At 37.1% G+C, this 22,348-nt stretch overlaps 1 protein-coding gene across 1 annotated transcript in view; it reads left to right on the top strand.

The window, feature by feature from the left end:
* Positions 1–22,348, top strand: part of LOC121424882 (BMP-binding endothelial regulator protein-like) — a 47,839-nt gene that overhangs the window by 5,354 nt on the left and 20,137 nt on the right. The window contains exons 3-11 of the mRNA XM_041620735.1: positions 914–1,013; positions 6,065–6,147; positions 8,690–8,786; positions 11,728–11,810; positions 12,231–12,330; positions 12,898–13,004; positions 15,075–15,212; positions 15,642–15,746; positions 21,574–21,625. Coding sequence (XP_041476669.1) covers positions 914–1,013; positions 6,065–6,147; positions 8,690–8,786; positions 11,728–11,810; positions 12,231–12,330; positions 12,898–13,004; positions 15,075–15,212; positions 15,642–15,746; positions 21,574–21,625 — 865 coding nt within the window. The remainder of the gene's footprint in view (positions 1–913; positions 1,014–6,064; positions 6,148–8,689; positions 8,787–11,727; positions 11,811–12,230; positions 12,331–12,897; positions 13,005–15,074; positions 15,213–15,641; positions 15,747–21,573; positions 21,626–22,348) is intronic.

The raw sequence follows: 22,348 nt of genomic DNA, 5'->3' as shown, positions 1-22,348 counted from the left end.
TGGGGGGGGGGGGTGGGGATGGGGTGGTGCTGGAAGCGATGGGAGTAAAATAAGGCGAGGAGATATTTAATAACTGATATAGATATCGCCTTTCCTTTAATAAAGTCAATTCGCACAGTTGATAGTTTATTGATTATCAATATGTACAAGAAATTAGTAAATAAATTTAAAAAATGCGTTTTTTTTCAGTCGCAGAATGAACGTGAGCAAAATTATGAAACGGAGTTGGGGTCAATCGGGGCACTGGGCAAGCCCTTAAAAGAATTCTCCCCTTCCAAAGCCCGACACCGAGAATAGCCGATTAAATCGAAACCTCTTTGATTTTTGACTTGGGTAGTTTCTTAGATTTTTCGTCTGATTGAAGTTTCAATTATTTTTTTCTTGTCCTTTTTCATGTTTTTCATTACTATTCTTAAAAAAATGGACGCCTAGGGCACGTGCCCCTTTTTCCACTCCAAGAGGCTCCACTGAAAAACATGGATAAGAGAGCATTGGACTATGGAAGTAGTATTATGTTTTATTAAGTGTTATGAAGAGCAAAATGGCTACCCCAACTTCGAATGTCAACGAAAGCAAACTAATTGTTAATGAGGATATATAGTGGGAAATGAGGATCCATGTTGCTCCAAACTCCTAGTATGGCTCTTAGGTTTAAGTTTGCCTTTTTAAATACCCCTCCCGACCCCATTGCATGACTCACCGTTCCATTAGAAGATTATTGTCAGGGGTCGCCAGTATACTTGAATAACATGAATAAAACATGTATAACTAACATGATTACTCTGTTTATAAGCTCTTTTATATTCCCATGCAATGTTCGATCAATGTTTCGTCTACTTACCATCCATATTAAATGTCCATTTAATCATTTTTCATATTGTTGCATTTCTTCTTTTTTTGTCTTCATATACAGAATAAAGAGGTAGTATGTAGAAGGGAAGTTTGTGAAGATCTTGTAGATTGTGCACTAGTAATAACGACGCTAGGAGTCGACTGCTGCGAAAAATGCAAAGGTAAGAAAACAGACAATTCATAATATCCCTCGTCCATCTCCCTTTTGTATAAGGTTTGTGCAATTTGCAAACACTGTAATAACAGAATTATGTCTGTGGTTTCTAAAGATCTAAAGGTGTTGCTGCTGCTGATGATGATCCACAACATTTATATTGCGCCACGTTGTGTTCAAACATTCATAGGCGCACTGGCGGATCCAGAGGGAGGGGGGCGGCAAAGCCGCCCGTGCCCCCCCCCCCTTGAGAAGCAAAATAAAAATTTGTAATGTAAAATTGCGGTTGAAACAGAAGTATGCCCCCATCCTTTTGAAAGTGAACACCTTTTTCGGGAACGAAGTATCTTTAATTTCTGGTTTGTTTATTTTGTTTTTATTTTTCCTTGCTTGTCAAAGTTTTCCTACTAAAAATGTGCCCCCCTTTTGGAAAATCCTTGATCCTCCCCCTGCATAGGCGCATATTTAAAGAGTGATAGAGGGGTTGAGAGATGGAGACCCGCCCGTCGATCAGATGTATGAAAAGAATAATTGTCTAGAATGAAACACGAAGAATTATCATGATTAATCTGCCATAAGAATATTTAGAACGCAAGAAGACGACAACCATAAATTGAATATCCAAGTGCATATTTTAAAGTACTGACTAATTATTTATTGGAATGGAAATTACTCGATCCAATATAACACCAATCGACGATAAAAGAGTTGAGACATTTCATCTTGCGAATCGGTTACACAAAATTTGCATTCGATTCATCGTAATTTTAATAACTCATGTCCCGCTCATTATTGTGAAGTGTTATCTATCAGAAAAAAAATGTGATTGTCTCTTTTTATCGCTTTTATGAATAGAACAAAAACGGGTTAGAAACCATAGAAAAAATGCAATTTTGATTTTCAATTATTCAGGACGGAAATGCGCGCTTAATTCGGCGACTGTGTTGAGCGCAATCTCTCCCCCATGGGCGCCGCGCCGGTGTCATAAACATGCATAAGAAACCCCTATTCTTAAACTATAATTCTGTACACCAATCCGTCCTCGTGAATAAAATTATAGATCATTGTTATAAATGAGCAAAAGACTTAGTTCAATATGATTTTGCACATGGGATTTAGTTGGTTGAAAGAAAGACAAGTCGGCTAAAGTGATTGGAGTGGAAATGCTCTGAATGCTTAGCACAAAAAGTAAAGAATAGGTTTACAATTGGACAAAATTTGTTGCTCGTTTGCACAAAACACATGGACAAAACTGCAGGAATACGAGATGCTAAGGTTAAATATAACGATACCATCTTTACTTTTGATATTATAGGATTTCTCCCATTAAAAAAGTTGTTTAAGTGTGGGAAAGAAAATAAACACTTGCATTAAGGATTATCATAAGATAATAAATACCAAATCTAATCCAATTATTGGATAACAAAAATAAAATCGGGTTGAAATATCGCTTGACGATGTTTAGAAAAAGATATCTTTGAAAACAAAATGAAATTAGCATACATCCTGAAACCATGCAAAAGAGAGAATAACATCCGAAGTCAAATAAGTATTTCTCTTCTAGCTATTACCTTCCTTTGAAAGAGTTTAGGTCTGTATTCAACAGTGGGTGCAAAATCAATTACCAGGCATTTTATCTGAATCAAACCAACCAAAAGGAGGATTATCTCATTCACTTCATTGTGCTCTCGCGGAAGCGAACTTGTAATGAGAATTCACAAGTTCTTGATACTTTTTTAATTGTAACCTTGACTAAGGATTACGATGATAACGATGCGAGAAATATGAAACCTTTGAAACATCCAGACATAAATCAATACGAGCAAACAGAGTTACAGTATGTTAACCGGTTCGTTGCAATGTTTGTTCGATTGATAACATACCCACTATGCGTTCAATCTGTTTAATATGTTCTGATATTCGCCATTGCGTATGTTACTGTTTTATGGACATCACAGGCGCTAAGATTCGGATTAAGAATTTGCCGCCCCCAATATTCACAACTCTTTTTATTGCAAACTATTTTCGGTATGACTCCACATTTTTTGTTTCTTACCATATGTGAGATTTCATACCGAATCAATTGCTATTGTACATTTGTGTGTTTTTCTTCTTTTTTTGTTCGCTCGCTTCGCTTCCTCACCAGCATTTACATTAATTGTTCTTAAAAAGGGGGGCATAAATGTGGGCAGTAGAAGCAAAAAGTTGTCTTAAATACAACTGAGTTAAAGTATCGACTTTTAAGGCGTCTTAAAATATAAGATATGCAGAGAGAGTTTCCTTCCACTTCTGTTGGTTATAGATCTGGGGTTATATCATGTGTTATGGTTGAATACGATAGTCCCTAGTATATGACCCTGAGGCACGTAATGTATACCCCATATCCGGGCCACGATATACCGTTTTCGCCTCCTAAATTCGAACACATCTCCAAATGTGATGGCTTATTGAGTTTCACATGGAATCGATATCGGTCTAATTGATTTGAGGGTATGGCCATCGAAGTAATCCTAACCTTCAGCCCCAGTCGTCAAGTCTGATAACCCTTTTTTTAAGTTGGAAGGAACTTTGAAAAGACCATGGCGATATGCTTCCTTATTACATTGCTACATGCAAGATTTTTTTTTTTTTAGTCACGACTAAAATAGATACTTGACGATTTGGGGAGTAATGTTGCCTACTAGCCATAAACGCCATTCAATCGAAAGAATGCGAGATTGTTAACCCTTGTGAAAACTATGTGTATTGGTGTTGCTGACATTAAAATTTCTTTAAACAGGGTCTGTTGATCAAGGTTACCCCTTAGGTATGTTAGGAGATTGTTAAATTTATAGTATCTTTTACACAGATCGGGTTTCTAAAATCAACTATGTGAACTTCAGCGTTTGATTAAATGGATGGACTGGTAGTTATCAGGAAAGAGTTGCTCATGATGAGCAAAGATTCGATGTTTTTTTTCTGATGAAGGGAGCTTACTTCATTGGAAGTTGAATATCTGTAGCCAGGTAGCTGTATCCAGGGACGACACCACGATATGAACAAAATGTTACATCATATAAATAATTTTTTACTCAGTGAGGTTATATGGGTATTATCTTAATTGTTCCTACCCCTTCCACTAAAATTGATATTCAAGTCGAACATTAACTTTCCAAACGTAGATGATTGGTCGCCTGGTAGACAAGCCCCCCCCCCACTACCTATATCCACTTTCATCACCAATATTACAGCTATTCCAATCTCTATCCTTAAAAAGGAAAGGTTACAACCAAGTTCAACGTCATTGTTATTTTTTTTATGACCATCGTTATTCTTTCGGTTTCAAATTAAAAGATCGACTTTAATAGCACCGTCGTTTTCTGCCATAGACAAGCCAAATCAAGGGAAATCCAAGGGCAGTCAATTGTTTTGTGACCACGCTTGATTACAAAAGATTTTATGAGTATAAGCTAGTTACCAAAATTCTATGCTTTTCTCTCAATATTCATAAACTCTCACAGAACGCTGTCTATCGCAAAATTAGCGATGACGCCAGTTTCTTTTGCTTTATCTAAATAAAACCTAGATATGATATTTAACCACAACGATCAAAATATAATGGCAATCGATTTTCGCATATCAATATCCGCTTAATAATACCCGATATGGAATATGCTTATATCTTTATATGTGACCAACCTTTGATATTTCCCAAAGCTATATGTATAATTAAAATGAATATTACGGTATTCAATTACTTATATCAAAAAGTCCTTACGATTTCTACATACCGCCGGATTTGAAAGACAGACTGTTACTACCGGTTAATGGACAAAGTATATTTGTTATGATTATTATGACTACATCTTTATCCCGTTAAATGCAGATCTATCCAATTCATAACTGGCATATATGGAGCAGAGTGTTCTGTACTTGACTTCCCTTAAAGCCATTGGCGCCGTTGCTCATTTCGGATGTCCATGGGGACTAAGGGTCCACAAGCGAAGCGTTCACCCGTACCCGTAGGTTATACCGGGGAATATAACAAAATATATATCCCGGAGCGGACGAACTTTGAGCACCGCCCCATCGCCAGGTCTATACCCCAAGTCTTCTGTCACCGTAATTTAACCCTGATCAGGAGGGTCTGTTCCGATGGCTAAAACCGACTTAGGCACCTTCCACTTTTCTGGTGTTTGCCAGAAGCCATGGCTTGGCAAATAACCCACGGGTGCATTTTCTAAATGTCGAGTGAGATCCGAGGACGCTGTGTCGTCTGTAACTTTTGATTAGCATTTTATATCTGCAACCATGAACGTGGACTGGTTAAACAGCCATCTCGAATGACGAATATGAAATACATAACTATCAAACTTTGACATTTTGAATCTCATTTCAACTCTTGTCAAGATTATAGCCTGTTATTCACTTAATTTAATTCCTACTTTGTCTGTCAGTCTCGACCCCGCTCAACTAAAACATGCATTTAGTAAAAGCTTGTCCTCAATTCGAAGTATGAAAATGCATTTACCGAGCCGTTTCATTTGCAAGCATTTGACTAGTTTTGATCGAAGATGATATAAAGAGTCAGATTAATTCTTGAAATAAAAAAAATGCTACAATATAAGGCATCCCTGAATCTAACCAAAATGTTATTACACACTTAAAGTATGAACTTTTAAAAGTCGATCACATGGTATTGGTAAAATCACAATTGAATACAGGGGAGGGGAGTTATATCTATCCATAAGTTATGCAAATGTTTAGTGAAATATAAGAACAAATATCTTACTTAAAAAAACAACAATTTTGGGGTAGATTGTAGTTGGGGAGGAAAAAGGGTGAATTTTTAGTTTGGGGGATACATTTCCTCCAACTTTGTCAGAACACAGTGAGCAGTAACTTGTTCTGGTTGCCATGGTCCTTCAGCTTTCTGTCCAATATACCCTATTGAGAGCAAGGACATAGTCGTTGGCGCATGATTAAACTTGGGGCACTTTGTCAAAAATTATGGATAGATGTCTGAAAGCCAATTTCAAAACGCGACTTTAGTATATCAATATTTTCTTTCCTTTCCAGGTTGTCGGTATAATGGTGATATTTATAATAGTGGTGATACATGGACTGCCCACGATGACCCGTGTAGAACATTTCAATGCCGGGTAAGTAGTCGGTAGTATTGGTCGCTATAGACAACATTTTTGTCAAATATTGCAGAATTCTTCTTGTTTTTCGTCGTTTGGTGGTATCGTTTGGCTTGTTTATTCTCCCTTCTTATTATTGCCCCCTCTTGTTTTTCGCATTTGTTCTCATTCTTTTCCCCTTTTTCTAGTTCTTACCCCTTTTTACCTCCCCTTCTCTTCGTTCTTATTCTTTCTTTTATTCCTTCACTTTCTTTCGATTCCTCTAATTCTTTTTTTTTGCCTTTTTTCCAGAATCTTTTTTGAATCACACTTACACTTCACTAACAAGATTCTCTGCCCAATCTGAGCAGCTTTCACAAAACTTGTTATTTTAAATCCTCTCTTTATCTCAATCAATCAATCAATCAATACCTCAATATTTGTTTCGTAAGTAATAATATCAAGAATGATTGTATGATTTCCTTCAATAAATCAATTTATAAACTTTATCTAATGAATAGGTAGATTAACTCATTATTTAATTGAAGTAAATAATGTAATCATGCATGATTTTGTATTTCATCTCTAAATTTAGTTAACAATATTTAACATAAAATCAATATCACACAGACCTTTAAACTGTTTTGTCATTTCTCTGGTAAGGAGCTAACCCTAACAAAGTAATGTGTCACGAATCCACCTGCCACTGTCATCCGATGACACAAAACGCTTCTAAACGGCAGGTGCACTGCTTTGCTGTAGTATTGGAAAGATAAATCAATACCAAACTACCTTCATAACCGTAGTGCAGGAATGTAATATTCATATTGCCGAAAGTCCATAATGCCATGAGCTAAAATCAAAATATAGGCATCGAATGTTCTTTAGATTGAGTCATGTTGGACTATGCGAATTCATTCTATATAGGCCTACCCAAGACTGATCGTAAAGGGCATAATGACGTAATCACATGGTAGACGTACACAACTCGCACTTTCGATATGTTCGATTACAGATTAAGATAATTGCTATCGGTGCAGATCCACGGATATGATGAATATATCATTGCTTGAGTTAAAACAGTGAAACACAATCGGCAAATTTTAATAGTTGTTTGGATTCAGATTGGATCATGATAGGCGATCAAATTTCTTGTCATGTCATGTCATACCGAGGTTTTTACCTGACTGATAGAAAGCACGAATGCCTGTGAGCAAGCAACCAGGGGACCGACGGCTTAAGGTCCTCTCCGAGGGACCTGGCAATGGGGATAAATGCCTTACCAAAGGGCACTAGCGCACCACATGGGAATCGAACCCGGGTCACCGGAAAAAAATACAGACCATTAGGGTTTCCAAAATTCAAGAGACCAACAATGTTGCTGCTTCGCGCTGCTTCATATATTATGTATATGTCATACTTCTCGAAGACTACTTCCTTGCAGCTAACTATGCTACTGGTACACTGACCTTCTTGAACTTTTTTTATTGCATGAGTAATGGAAATCCTGTAGTTGAAACTCAATCAAATCCATTTCCATTTGTCGTGAGACCTGTTTGACATAAAATGACAATCGTTCCGTAATCATGACAAGCGGAAACCCATTTTCATCGTGACGGAAAAGACATAAGCTGTCTGTGTCGGATCAGAGTTGACAAATTTGATACTTCCTTCGGTCGGACACCTGTGGTCGTCTCTAGCCTCATTTAGTTAATGAAGATATGGGGAGAAGAAAAAAAAGTACGGCGAATCCAACCGTTACAATTAGGTAACCTCATCCTTATCATCTTTTGAGTCACACAATTCCGACTTTAGTGAGATTTGTGACGGTGTTATTACCTCTTATTAGATAACAATATTTAAGAGTATTTTGGCAATATGCTCTCATCGAAGGAAGAATATACTGATATATTGAACCTGTCAATTTAATCCGGGTCTTTCCTTGTGATGTAAAGTTTGTTGGCTATTCGCGTTTGCAACATATATCACCTTACATTGATTCCATTTTGTCCGGAACGTCTAAACGTTTGCCCCCAAAACGCGTTGTATTTTTTCCACAAATAATACTGCATTAAAGAAGTGACACACATCATTGTCAAATTTCTGAATTATGGTGATCATCGTCAACATCATCATTGCCAATAATTTTCATCGTCACCGTCATCGTCAATAAAGTATGATGCTGGCGGTGATAATATACATGAGATGCTTGCAAAAAAAATGATCAAGCTGACGATGTTATCACCGATGGCATGTTGCCGCTGATGTTGATGACAATTATCATGGTAATGATGATGATGATGTTGATGATGATGATGAATGTGATGACGATGATGTTGACGGTGTGTGTCTGTGTGATGATGATGTTGTTGACGACGATGATGAAGGTGATGAAGATAATGAAACTTATATTGGTGGAGATGGCGATCTTCAAAAGCCCATGAGGATGAGGATGACGATCACACTATCAAAATATTCAATGATAACCAACCCAACAATTATATTTTGATTCAACATTAGTATAGACTTTTCTGTCACATGCTCTTCGTTAATTCATTTTCCTTTATCGTTCATATTGTAGGAGGGCGTTATAACAGCATCCGTCACGCAATGCGAGCCAATCGACTGCCCTTTCGGCTCTCAGGTGTTGCCTGGACAATGCTGTCCTTCATGTACAGGTAAGAAGCTACTTAATTCGGCGTCGTTACCAACCACACATCACAGGTTATCAAGATCACCATGTATCTAATCGTGATTTTACTCTCACTTATGGTTTATCATTAGTCGATACATCTATTCAAGATATTGGGCACATACTTACCTTTCTTTAGTAGAAAGTGCCGTTCTTTGGTCCAGAAAATAGATATCAAACTTAGATGTCGAAACTAGTACTGATAGAGATATAGGGACTCTATATTTACTTCCTAATACTCAGCATGCTCAGTACTTAATGTGGGACATTGGGCGATGAACTTTTTGTGGAATGGAGTTTAATTTTTGGAATTCTTAAAGGAGAATGAAACCTTTGGAACAAGATAGCATGTGTAAAAACAGAAAACTCAAAGAATCAGATCAATGAAAGTTTGAGAAAAATCGGACAAATAATGAGAAAGTTATGAGCATTTGAACAGTGCGATCACTAATGCTATGGAAATCCTCAAATTTGCAATGCAACAAAGATGTGTGATGTCACTTGTGAACAACTCTCCCCATTACTTTGGTATATATTTCACTTAAATTGCCTCTTTTATCTCATCTATCAGTAGATCATGTGTTATTTCTATAGGAGGGCATGTAATACAGATTTTTAAAGGATACATCATGGATAAAGAGTTTGTATCACTACAAGAAAAAACAGAAAGAGACATTTTGAGGGTATTTTATAGTCCATCAAAGAGAAAGTTGTTCAAATGTGACATCACACATCCTTGTCGCATTACCAATGACAGGATCTCCATAGCATTAGTGATTGCAATATTCAAATGCTCATAACTTTGTCATTGTTTGTCCGATTTTTCTCAAACTTTCTTTGTTCTTATTCTTTGATTTTTCTGTTTCGACACAAGCCTACTTATTCCAAAGGTTTCATTCCCCTTTACTTCACGCAAAAGTTCATCCAAAAACTTTAAAGAAAGCACTGGCATGTCTAGAAGGCAAACGTTGTTGGTTTGAATTAGAGATAGAGATTAAGGATCATCAAGCTAATTGATTTTGAAGTTTAAAAACACTGCTAAATGAAAATAGCAATTTTTTTATGAAACTAAATTTTAAGACAAACAATTAGATGACATTTAGTTGGAATAGGTTATTTACCCATTATACTAGAGTTTTTTTCTCAAATCAATACTAACACATTAGATAAGGCATAATAGATTTGATGTGAGGCCGGAGTCCCGATAGACTTTCCACATTAGATGAATTCATATCAGTGTTTGTTCGATGTTTTCAGGGTGCCTTTTGGGAATAAATTAAACGTTCTATTCAATCAGATTTTTCCAACAAATTGTCAAGTCATAACCAAAATGTTTATCTTCAAAACGATGGATATAAAATGGCAATCTAAACCGTAATCATTGGAGTAAATTGTCTGTAGAATGCATTATTCAGCGAGACAGCGCTGGGGGCTTGCTTAGGGCACCTGCTTCATATGGAATAATATTTGCTTCTCTCTTTTTTTACGAATATATTTGTCGTAATTTTTAGTCATCACAGTGGATAATTTGTAGATATTGGCGAGGTAAATGTACGATTTACGAAAACACAAATTGGGCCCGCCTCATGAATGAAATCGCGTGTCGCGTACTCGCTATTTAAATCTCGAATGCATCCAAATTTGTATTTGGGAAAAGCGCTGTATTATAAATCATAATGAGCACGCCAGCTCTATGGCGCCAGGCTGTTAAGTGGTGATATTTTTGAATAGATTATATGATAATGACACTTTAGCAATACGCCTTTTTACAGGGAACATAGTGACTGCCTGATAGCATATAGTGGGCCGTTTTCTTTTTTTTCTATTTTCAAGCTGTGCTCTAGAAATGAAGGAAGAAAGAAAAGGGACATAGTAAAGAAAAATGACGAGGGATTATCAGATGTAACAATAGTCCTAAAAATGAAATGACATCTTTCGTTTGAAGAGGATGATGAATTGCATTTTAGGTATCCATGAATTTAGTGATGACACGCACGCATTACTACTCAGTATGCCTTGGCTACACCGGCATATCAGCAGATTAAAGCTGCATTAAAAACTAAATCCCCGTGAAAGCCATTCGATATTGCAGTTACATTGTTTGAAATCAGTCCCCCATCTTCATTACAAAAGGCAAACTGAAAAACCCAATTACTGAATGGATAAAAGAAATTGAGGTTTGTTTCCAAGGTACACGACAAATTACAGTTTGAAAATTGGAGTATCGAGGCAGTGTTTGGGGGAAAAACCGAGGGCCGACGTTGCCCCCGCGCCAACCCGGCGCATTGGTAGTCGGGTCGCCGTCAATCGTTGGGAATTTCTTTTGAAAGTTGTGCTTATGTACGGATGCGCCCGACTGCGTCAGAAAACCCCTGGATAATACGCGTGGAACGAGCCGCAACCATCCAAACCATGTTTTGACAATCATTTCATATTATTCCAAATCGATCAGCTCTGGTGAACCTCACTGATCTTGGGGAACCCTGGACAAACCACCAATGAAATAGATTAAAAACAAATATAGAAATGATAATTATAGAAATAACTGAAATAGTTGGTAACCACCACGACTGTGTGAACACAATCATCTTTACCCTTTTGTCCATTATACTATCGTTTTAAATCGGCTGTGGTTATTGTATAAATTGCTTTTGTTTTATTTGTTTTGGTAGTATTTCTTCATTCTTCATTTTTCTGCTTATCTGTTATGTATTGTAATGCGCAGTTGAGTATATCCAAATAGAAATTGCACAATATAAACTTACAATTATTATCATTATTATTCATATTTCTTTTTTTTATTTATCGTCTTGTAGTTGCCCTTCTCTCCTTCAATTTACATTTATGCTCTTCTCTCCTTCTGCCCTCTCTTACCCATACCCTCCTTTTGCTAATCTTCCACCTCGTATTCTTTATTTGAACTCTAGGTTGCTTTGTAGATGGAAGGCTACGAGCCGACGGTGAGAAGTTTTCCCGAGATTCCGATCCTTGCACGGAATGCGTCTGTGAAGTAAGCATGGTGAATCAAAGCGTTGCCAATTTGACGCTTTTCATATTTCGTGCCGTATTCATTTCTAAGGGACTTTAGTTTATACTACTGTAGAATTCATGTATCGAACGAGAAAACGTGTCGTGAACGAAGGGGAAACCCACGTTCATTATCTAGCTATCTGACGCCATTAGCAGGTAAAGCGACATTCATTAGGTCACATCAGTGATACGAAATTGAATTATTGGGAAAATTGATATGAAGTAAAACAAAGTTGACGCTTTGTTTTCGTACATGGCGTTAGTCTTTAAATCTAACACGCTACATCTCCGACATGCTGTATCTTTATCATTTATTCGTATTTGCACTGCCTCTGTTCCATTGATAGTATCTATCTAATTCTAAGGGCTTCGTCACCTTTTTATTCTTCTCTTTCTGCAGAATGGAAGAGTCACGTGTTCTAAACAAACTTGCCCCGTCCTTTCTTGCCCCGAATACCAAGTCGAAACACCAGAGGGAAAATGCTGCCCAAAATGTGTCGGTAAGTTCACTTATCTCCGATATTCAACCGTCATTTTGGGGGGTTGCGTAACTCATGATCTTCTGTGCGCCATTTTGACAGTTGACCTGTATTAGGCTATAATGTGAGTGCAAAGTATAGAGAACTAACTGTAAACTGAGTTTGAATAAGCAGTTACAGAGACACTGCTTTTAGATCACTGTATCATCCAGTGTAGGCAACACTGCGTCGAACTTTGGTATAAATGCTATATTTTCTGTCCATAGCAAGACAAATACATTTTACGTGTGATCAGCTAGGAGTGTAGGGTGGGCAGATGATCTAAAACTATTGTTCCATTAAACGTTAAAGCTGTATAGTTAGAAAGGAAGCATTCTTATCTGTATACTTCTAATATGTTCATAAATCTGGAATAACCGATTTGCCCGGATTGTCATAAGCCACCGACATTATATTGTAGAAAAACTAATTTTGCCATTTAATTTTGGAGGAGCTTGCATCAAATCGTATTGAAATCCCAAGCTAAAATTACGTTCTTCGTTTCACCTACGATACATTTTCTAAAATACATTTTCCCCACAATTACAGCTCAACGGAAAGTGTTTGATCTCGGAGACAGGTGTCTCTTCCGAAACAATATCTTTGACGCAGGACAGACCGTCTTCAAAGACAAGTGCACCAAGTGCGTTTGTTTGGTAAGTTCCATGGATTATCCACAATCTGCTTCCCTTTTCCGCCTTCCTAATAATTCGTTTCCGCTTTTAATTATCGTTCCTAATTATCCAAAGAAGACGTTTTTTCAACAAGCGTAGACGAAGTTCGGATTTCCTCTGCAATTGCCTATCGAAGGCATATTTCGTCATCCGCGTTAGATGTTCGGATTATTCGGCGGGAAACACGGAAATGTCATCGCTATAGAGCACCATATATATTTTCATGTTTTAGTGAAATAAAATGCTTTTGATTTTTCAAGTAGAGTATATTTGTATTCTGAATAAATGCATTTGCGTAGGTGTACGTATGCAGAATGTTATCCGATTTGATTTGTCGTATTGATTTTCAAATATGGAATTTGAAAAATGGAGATGAAAGCTTACTTTTTTGTGTAAACGAATAGAGAAAGGAGGGAAAAACCTGGGAGATGTGGGTGGGGGAGTAGGCTATGAGGGAAGTGCATAGATAAGGATGAACAAGCCTATTAAGGGCAACAAATTGTAAGACCATTTGTCTTACTAGTGCTTTAACAGGAATAATGGAAATGATAATGGTGAAGTTTGTGATTAGATGATCATGACGATGATTGTGATCATCTTCATGTCATGACATTCGTGGTTGCAATGATAATGGTGATGATTATGATGTTCATCATGATCGTCAAGATAGATGGCAATGGTGATGATCGACATGCTGGTGATGTATATGACAATAAAGGAGATGATACTGACGATAATCACCGTTATCGTTCGTTTGCTCACTCGTAAAACACTCATCTTCTTCTCCTCAAATGTATTGTTAAAAGTCATCAGGATTATGAATCCGATCTTGACCTAGAAAGTGTAGGAAATGTCAAGGGATAATAAGGGATTAAGTACATGGGGACTGGCTTATGTTGCTCTTTGCTGAGGGCGTGTTGAATTTTGTGTTTCTTACCAGCTTAAAGGTTACCCGAATATCAACGTACAATGTGACATTTTTCTTTTCTTTTTACGAGAGTTTATGTTATTTTTTATGTTAACCGTGGAAGTCACGAGCACCATTCTATTCTACGGAATAGAATTGACGTTTTTTTTCTTATCGTTGAAAGATGTTTTAATTTTCAACTCGCAAAAATAATTCTTAACTTAAACCCATGATCATTTTGACCTCATTATTTCGCAATTTTAGGCCAGAAGTGATTATAAGATGTTTATTGTTCGGCCTTTGATTAAACAACAATATCAATTCACAAACAAGGATGCAGCTCTGACCAATAATTTGTCACTGACCGGTCATGTCGTATCTGGAACGAAGTTCCTGATCGAAACAAGTGTTGCCCAATGTGCATCCGGGTAAAGGCCGCTCCAGAAAAAATAAGTTGACGACCGACTTAACACATTTTGTCGTTTAGAAACAATAGTATGAGACAGGACGCAGATCATGTATTGAATTATCTCTTTCGCTTAGAGCAAGATTGTATCCTTCGTCACCTTTTGTCTTCTGGGAGACACTTTCTAAGGAAGAAGTGCAAAGCTGAGCAGAAAGTTCTGCTGGTTTCGGAATCGAAGGGGCCCCTTTTATTTTTGGCCCGACATATCAAACGAGATAGACGAGAGAGTGCTTAATCCCTTGAAAATACTTTGAAACTGACAACCTACTTCTATCACAAGGGTTCGAAGATGAAATTAATATTGCAGAACATTATACCTTTTTGGAAAAAAGAAGAAGATTGTATATGCTAATCTAACGATTGACAGCGGGCTTGGGTAGTGTGACATATTAGAAGGTGAATTTCAAATCCCTTCTTCTCTTTGTCTTGTATTGATATACCATCATGGAAATTGACGGTTCGAATATTTCTACAATATGTTTCGCTAGTCTTTCGTTTATCAAGTTTGGTATTGATTATTTTCTTTTCTTTTAACTACGCAATGTTTCTAGTATAGATTTATCATAAAGTTTACGGTTTTGCAGTTTATTGTTGCATTTTGTATATTTACTTAATTTATGATATTTGATTATTGTTGACAACTTTTGATGAATTTTATGCTTATGTTTTTTTTAAATAGGAGTCAACAGTTATGTGCCATAGAGAAACCTGTCCGTCAGCATTAAACTGTCCGTCGGGCAATGTTGTACAGGGAGAGGACGACTGCTGTCCTCGCTGCGAACCTTTAGTGTGTGACGTCAACGGGACCAAATATCAGGTAGGCCTAAGCATAATTTCATTCTCTGTTGCATCCTCCTTCCCACTTCACATCCTCTTCTTCTTTTTGTTCTTATTCTTTTTCTTTCTTTTTTCTTCTTCGTCTTCTCCCACCCCTTGTTTTTCTCCTCCCTCCCCAAAAGGTCTTCTTCTTTTTTTGGTTGTAAAGTCTACTATACTACTTTAGTCCCATGATATGCTCTTCAGCAAACCCAATCTTTACCCTACCTTTTGTCATCATTTGACAATGCATTAGATTAGATTAGATTAAAAATCTAATCATATGCAATAGCTCACGTCCCTTGTTATGTCTTTAGTGAGAGTAGTTAACACAGTGAAAATATCGATTGCATTTCACCTTGACATTCGTCCTAATCCGATCCCTCTTACTGTTGACCGAGCTTTCTTAACATTTTTGTAACATTTGTAGGATGGTGACGTGTGGCATCAATCTGTGTGTGAATCCTGCAGCTGTAACAACGGACTTGTACGATGCAGAGTTGAAGAGTGTCGTTTGGATCTTGAGTGTGAAACGGTAAGGGTGCACATCTTTTCATTTCCAAGCACTACAGTATAGACATGATGGAAGCCAATCACTACTTGTCCTTTTCTAAAAACTGCATTTTAGAATTTTTCTCAATTGGCCAATGATTTTCTGTTCTTGAGAGTGGTAGAATGGCGCCATTCGGATTATTACACCATGACCCTACCCCTTACATGATTGTTAGCCCTCTCATCCTTCAGAGAGAGAGATAGAAAGAGAGAGCATATATGTCCTTATATTCATCCATATTCCGATCATGTGACATGTATAATGTCGGATGAACTTATATTTTAGTTAATTTCTTGTAATGTAAGTGGTTTGTAAATGATTTAGGTGACTTGTCGTCAAAATGGAGAATGTCCCTTTAAGAGGTCAGCCACACACAGAGGGGTGCCTGCCATTAACTCATGTGCTTTCTTTGCTTAAAACATTCGACAATATAAATTTGAAGTTGGGAAGCCTATTAGTATTTTTTAACAAGAATGTTTGAAAATATACTATAATCCTTTCATTCCTTGAAAAGTTATTGTGGTATGGATGGACGAGAGTATTGACTTTATCAATTTTCATTGTTCTAGTGAGCATGTCTTGCAAGCGGAAATAAAAAAAAATGTTGGATTCTGGGTAGGAAGTCAGGGACTATGTGATAAGTTTGGACTTAAACTGATACTTTATAAACTTGCTGTGGCATATTGGCTTTAAATATCTGTAAAAACTGCATCATCATATCCAGTTCTTGTGCAAGATCCACGAGCTTAATATTCGACATTGGTCGGGGTTAATGTCAGGTTCTGTATGACAATATGCGATAGATAAGCGTTAAAACGATTACATCTGAAATAGGAAGGACCATGGAGAGGGGGGGGGGATGGCCGACCTCTTAGAACAAGATAGGGTTTTCCGTATTAGTCATTTCCTTATGAAAGAAATAAAAGCATTGTCAAATATCCTTTCTTCTCTGGCTAACATCTCGTCCTATGCACTTCAGCAAAGTCAGCTGTCATGAGGTATAGTGTGGAAATTGTATTAAGATTTGGCAAAGGTAACTTCCCCGGGAACACTTAGACTAAGGATTTAGATCAAGTTGGAATCGGAAGTCGGTTCCTGGATTAAGAGAATGAGAGACACAGATAGATAGAGGAAGGTAGAGACAGAGAGATATGATGAGATAAATGGATTGGGAGAGGGACAGAGAGAGAGAGAGAGACTGGATGAGAGAATGAGAATGAGCTAGAGATGGAGAGAGAGACAGGAGAAAGAACAAATTAAAAGGTTGATAAACTCTTGAGGGGGAGCAAATGAATATTTCGAATTTCTCCCCATATTGATTAGGTAATGATTCCATAGCTAACACTTATTTTGGCAGATAACAACAGCGCCATGCATGATCGACTGGCATGAATCAAAATAGATATCTGGAAGACAGTTTGGGATCAACAAATGAAAGTTTCACTTCGAAATACAGTCTGTACATCTATTTCGGAATAGGAAATTATTGATATTAGGTCAACGAACGTCTTCCACTTTCTTAATTTAGGGGACACACGATAATCCTACGAATCCCCTGATAATTATCAGCTCTTAAGATAAACTCTCCGACCCTGAGCCTAAGACACCACAGAGCATCCCCACCAACAAATCAATTTCAAATTGAAACAAATGAGGAGAAAGAATTCATGTTTCTTCTGTCTTGAAATCTTCTGGGGGCCTCGGATGTGATCATCCATTTCAGTTGATCAAACAAACTATTTATCGATTACCCTTTGTTACTTATCGCCGTATGCCGTTGTGAAGCGGAACGGTTTTTACACCCCTCGGCATGCCATTTCCAGAGACCATTAGTTTAAGGGTCATGCACACCGAATAATTGACCATAACTAGACTAGAACCGATTGTATTTATGATGATGGAATCAAACGACCAACTACCACTGGCAAATAGACTATTCGCTGTATATTTGCAAATATTATCCCAAACACTTTGATGGTTCAGAATTAGTTGATTCGAAACAGAAAAAATGCAACATTAGCGGTTTGTATATATGGATATATCAATTTCTAGATTAGGCCTTTATGGTTTATTTTCTGAACGGAAAACAAATAATCGTGTTAACTGAACAATTCGGAAACACACCTTTGGCCAGGCCGTCTATGATATTGAACTTAGGTTGATGACAGGTACATATTCATCTGTGAAAAAGATAAACCAAATTATAGAAAGTTTTAAACAAAAATGTAAATGATTAAAATTGATCGGTGATCAGAAGAAGAATTATAATTAAAAGCCACATTTATACAGAAAGCAGACGAAATAATCGATATTATTGACTGGAGCCTTTACTGGAAACTGATGCAACGTTTTGTTTAGGTTTTGTAAGGAGATAGTGGGTATTAATTAAGGACATCGTGCCGATTAGGCGTGAAAGCACGTGGAATACCTCATGGTCACCGTGGCGCCACCGAATTTTCTGCTCCGATCAGGTGTGCATAAGCGGATTGAAGATGTCAACTCTTATGCCGATTCTCGGTCAGGAATGAAACATCAAGTCCTTCATGGAAACAAGTAATAAGAGGTTATCAAGAAGCAATGAGATAGATGTCAGAGGAACATCCTATCATAAAATCATCATCCTACTTCTGCCAAACACAGTCTTATATACATTCTCCGATGTTCTTGAAATGCTATGACATTTATATTTTTGCGAATATGACCTCCTGGGTGATCACATTTAATTGGAAATATAGACCGTAAATGCAATTTATTTTATCTATCGGCTAAACTTGCTTTATGTTATTAAGTGACATCTAATCCTGCCACTCTTTTGGTCTACCCACTACCTCTTTGTTTTGAAATGTGCAATTTTACATAATTCATTATTTTCAAATTTCGTAAAATCACTTGTTGATTTTCAAATGGGTTACATAAATTATGTCAATAGGTCGTCAATATTGACCAAGTGCCAAGAAATACCTCTCAGTTGATCTCTTTTATTGGTTAAGGAATTCGTAGAAGATTTAATGAAGGGGGTTGCGCGCGATTAAACCAATGTGCGTGAAAAGAAAACTTCATAATCCCATTGAGATACCGTTCTTAAACACTAGTCAAGGGTAATAGCTTTCCCAATTATTGATTTGTAGAGTTATTGGTCTATAATCGATACCGGTGCATGAACTATCGGTTGAACGATTTCCTAGTGATAATGGGCGGACATCCAATATTAATATTAGCTCATGGTCCAAAATACATGCTTCCACTTCTGAAGGAGATTGTAAATACCACCACCAGTCAACGTGAATACATTATTTGTCAACAATCATCAGAAAATGAAATATTATAATACTACATTATGGCACAGGTTACTCTTTTGCTTGTTACGATAAGTAATAACTCCCATATTGATGCATGGGCATGTCGGGAAGATGTTCGTGTAACCATAGCAAAGGGATTAAGTGTCCTACTTAATACGTGTCTTAGATTAAAGATGCCGTTTACGCAAAGGTCATGCTTGTGAATCGGGTGAATTAGCAAGTGACCTTCAGACCTTGGCTAAGTCTTGACAGAGTATTACTTCCATTTTAAAGTAAAGGGGACTCCATTTTCCTCCTAGGAAATCGCTGACCAGTGTATAGGATGAAAACTCTAGATAAGAAGTAGATCAAAGAATCTTACAAAACGAGGAGAGATGGAAGGTTTGGGATTCGAAACTCGCTGAAGTTGACAACCTATGAATGCTAAAATCTTCCCTACCCATTTGAGTTCAATAATCGTGCAAGTACTAGGTCATTGCCATTCTACAGTTGGCAGAATTAAGTTTTAAACCCTCATTTGCAAATTGTACTTTTTGTCCCAACCGACAAAACAAATTTTCAAGTTGATGTCTTAAAAATATATCCTTTAGCTCCATTATCCAGTACGTACGAAAAAAAATAGAGTGCATTGTTTTTTGGTTCAATTGTCTTTCTTGCGTACTCGGTCGAAGAATAGGAGTAACAGGGGGTTCCATCACTGACTTAACAAAATAGTTTTTATTGCCAATGATTTGACATCGCATGACACCATTTAATGTTTCAAGGCACCACCGACTGATGAACCTCTTAAACAATAAAAGATTCATCACCACAGACCAACCATAACTGACTGGGCTTGCATCACCAATCACCCATTACAAATAGATCGATTTTAGGATATTGTCCCTTTTATCTCTTAGGCGACGATTAAACAATGACAACAGAGGACTTTTGGTTGTTGAGATTAAGGCACGACAAAATCACGTTGACACCCATGCGATACTGGGTACTAGGAAGCGTTGAGTTTCTGGGAGTTGATAATGGTCATAAGACTTTGGCTTATTTTAACAGTCTTCAGATATTTTGGTGCCCAGAATATTCGGATTTTTTTTTTGTTCACCCAATTAAGCAGGCATATGAACTCCCAGGTGTAGTTGTCTTGAAAATAATGATTCGTGAACACACTGGGCATACTGCTTACCTTTTTCCCTACCACTTAACGCCCATTAAAGTTTAAATCTAAGTTGATTTCAGTTCATATCTTTCAGGTTCATATCTAATCCCAGTGTTTGGGCTGGTCCATGTACATTTTCTTAAATCCCAGAAATTACGTTAAGTATGTTCAAATGCTGTGTTGCTCTTTTAGTTTTGATCATCCAGATAAATAATAATAATAACGTTTTATTTACCCATGGTAGCCACTTCAGTTAGGAAACTGCTCTACCAGCAGGCCCTGCATAACATTATATGTTCTTATTACCATTCTGTAATCTAAATGCTGAGCGCCAAGCAAGAAGTCTTTGGTATGACTCGGCCGAGGACCGAACCCACTACCTCCCGTTCATGAGGCGGACGCTCTACCACTGAGCCGACATGTCCAGATGACTTGTATCAATACATGGGTTTTTACTTTTTTGCAAGGCGCTATGTGATAACTCAATCCCCCCCTAAAATTTCACATTCTTCGAGTCTCAGTTAAAACTTTCATTTTCTTAGTGATAAAGTCAATAATTTCTTGTGACACCTAACCCTCCTATAAATCAATTTTATTTGGCGCCTTTTAAGCGCTATGGGGGGCATTTTGGCTTAGTACACCAGATCATAATGCAGAATCCTTTGAGCAGTTCAAAACAATAGCACAATGACTTGTAAGATATTGAGTATTCTAATTAGTGCCAGGGATTACCTGGTATTATGAAGAGGTATTCCTTACAAGCATGACAAAATGTATCGATGTTGAATTGATTAACGATCCCGAACTGATCCACTTTGGTGAGCAAAACGAGTGAAAAAAATTGATCACAGATTATCTAAAGAACTAAGGATAATTGCAAGCAATTATAAATGTGAAAATTCTTTTATGATAAATGGGAGTTATTGTTGTGAGTAAAGCAACTATGGCAAACGAACACTGGCGATAGGGTTCAGAATTGGCTGAATGGAATAAATGCAATTCAATAAAGATATATTAATGATTTTACTTGTATTATTTTTTGGATTTATTAATTTTTCTTCCCTGGAATTTGTATTCTATAAATTCTTCTATTTCGGTATTTTTCATTTCAGATTTTTTTATATAACTTGCCCTCAAACTACAAGCATTACTGATTTCAAGCGATTGTAACTCCTGTCCTAACAGAAAAATAGACGAACAAAATATTTCCTTTTTTCATTTTCTGTGGTCTGTTTTCTGTTCAAAGCAATTTGACAAAGTTAATTATTGAAAGGGACTCAAACGCCACGGAAAATATCATGAAATTTAAATACAGTTTTCATATATATTATTATCTTGTTTCTTTTTTCTTTTCTAGAATTTTGAACTGAAGACGCTCGAAGGAGATTGCTGTCCACAGTGCATAGAAAGTAAGTTTGTCATTATTTCGCGGTAATTTTTTCAGGATAACAGGGAAGTCCGAATTAAACCCAGCGTCACATTCCATTAATAAATGAAGACGACAGGCTCAGTTTATTCCTCACGATTTTTGTTTGTGATAATCTTGAATTTTGTTGGCAGAAAACAGTCAAGACATGAAAATTGTGGGTCGCCGTACTATGACTTGACAGCTACGTGTCTGATGACCTACGAGTTTATATAATGTATACAGCTAATGTAAGCTAAAAAAATATGATCTTGAGTAAAAACTTGATTGAGATCTAGACACCGTGTAACAAGCTATCAACGGTATAAATGTACGGCCCATGATTCTTGCAGTTTTTACTTGTACGGTCGTGAATGCATATTTTGTGGGATTTAAATGTATTCCAATCATTGTATGTAATGGGATGAGTTTATCACGACCAAATGCCTCATGTACAGCATAATGCTTCATGGTTCCTTTATGCGCATCATCACCGACACAACCATATCCTGTCTTTCCTTTAGGCCATTTTCCGAACATTCTCCTCAGAGTCATAAAGTACCCGTTTAACTTTATAAGAGTGTTTATCTTGGAACAATGAACGATTCATTGTAACTTTAAGTATTTATGGGGAACCTTTTTTATCCAAGGTCGTGTATCGAAAGGCACGTACATCGAAGGAAAAATGAACTTCATTCATAAATATCTTGCCATGGGCACCGAATCT

Source organism: Lytechinus variegatus, chromosome 1, assembly GCF_018143015.1.
Source record: "Lytechinus variegatus isolate NC3 chromosome 1, Lvar_3.0, whole genome shotgun sequence".
NCBI classification, from domain to species: Eukaryota; Metazoa; Echinodermata; class Echinoidea; order Temnopleuroida; family Toxopneustidae; genus Lytechinus; species Lytechinus variegatus.
Note: the sequence above shows the minus strand (reverse complement) of the source record. Positions and strands in the feature narration are given on the sequence as shown.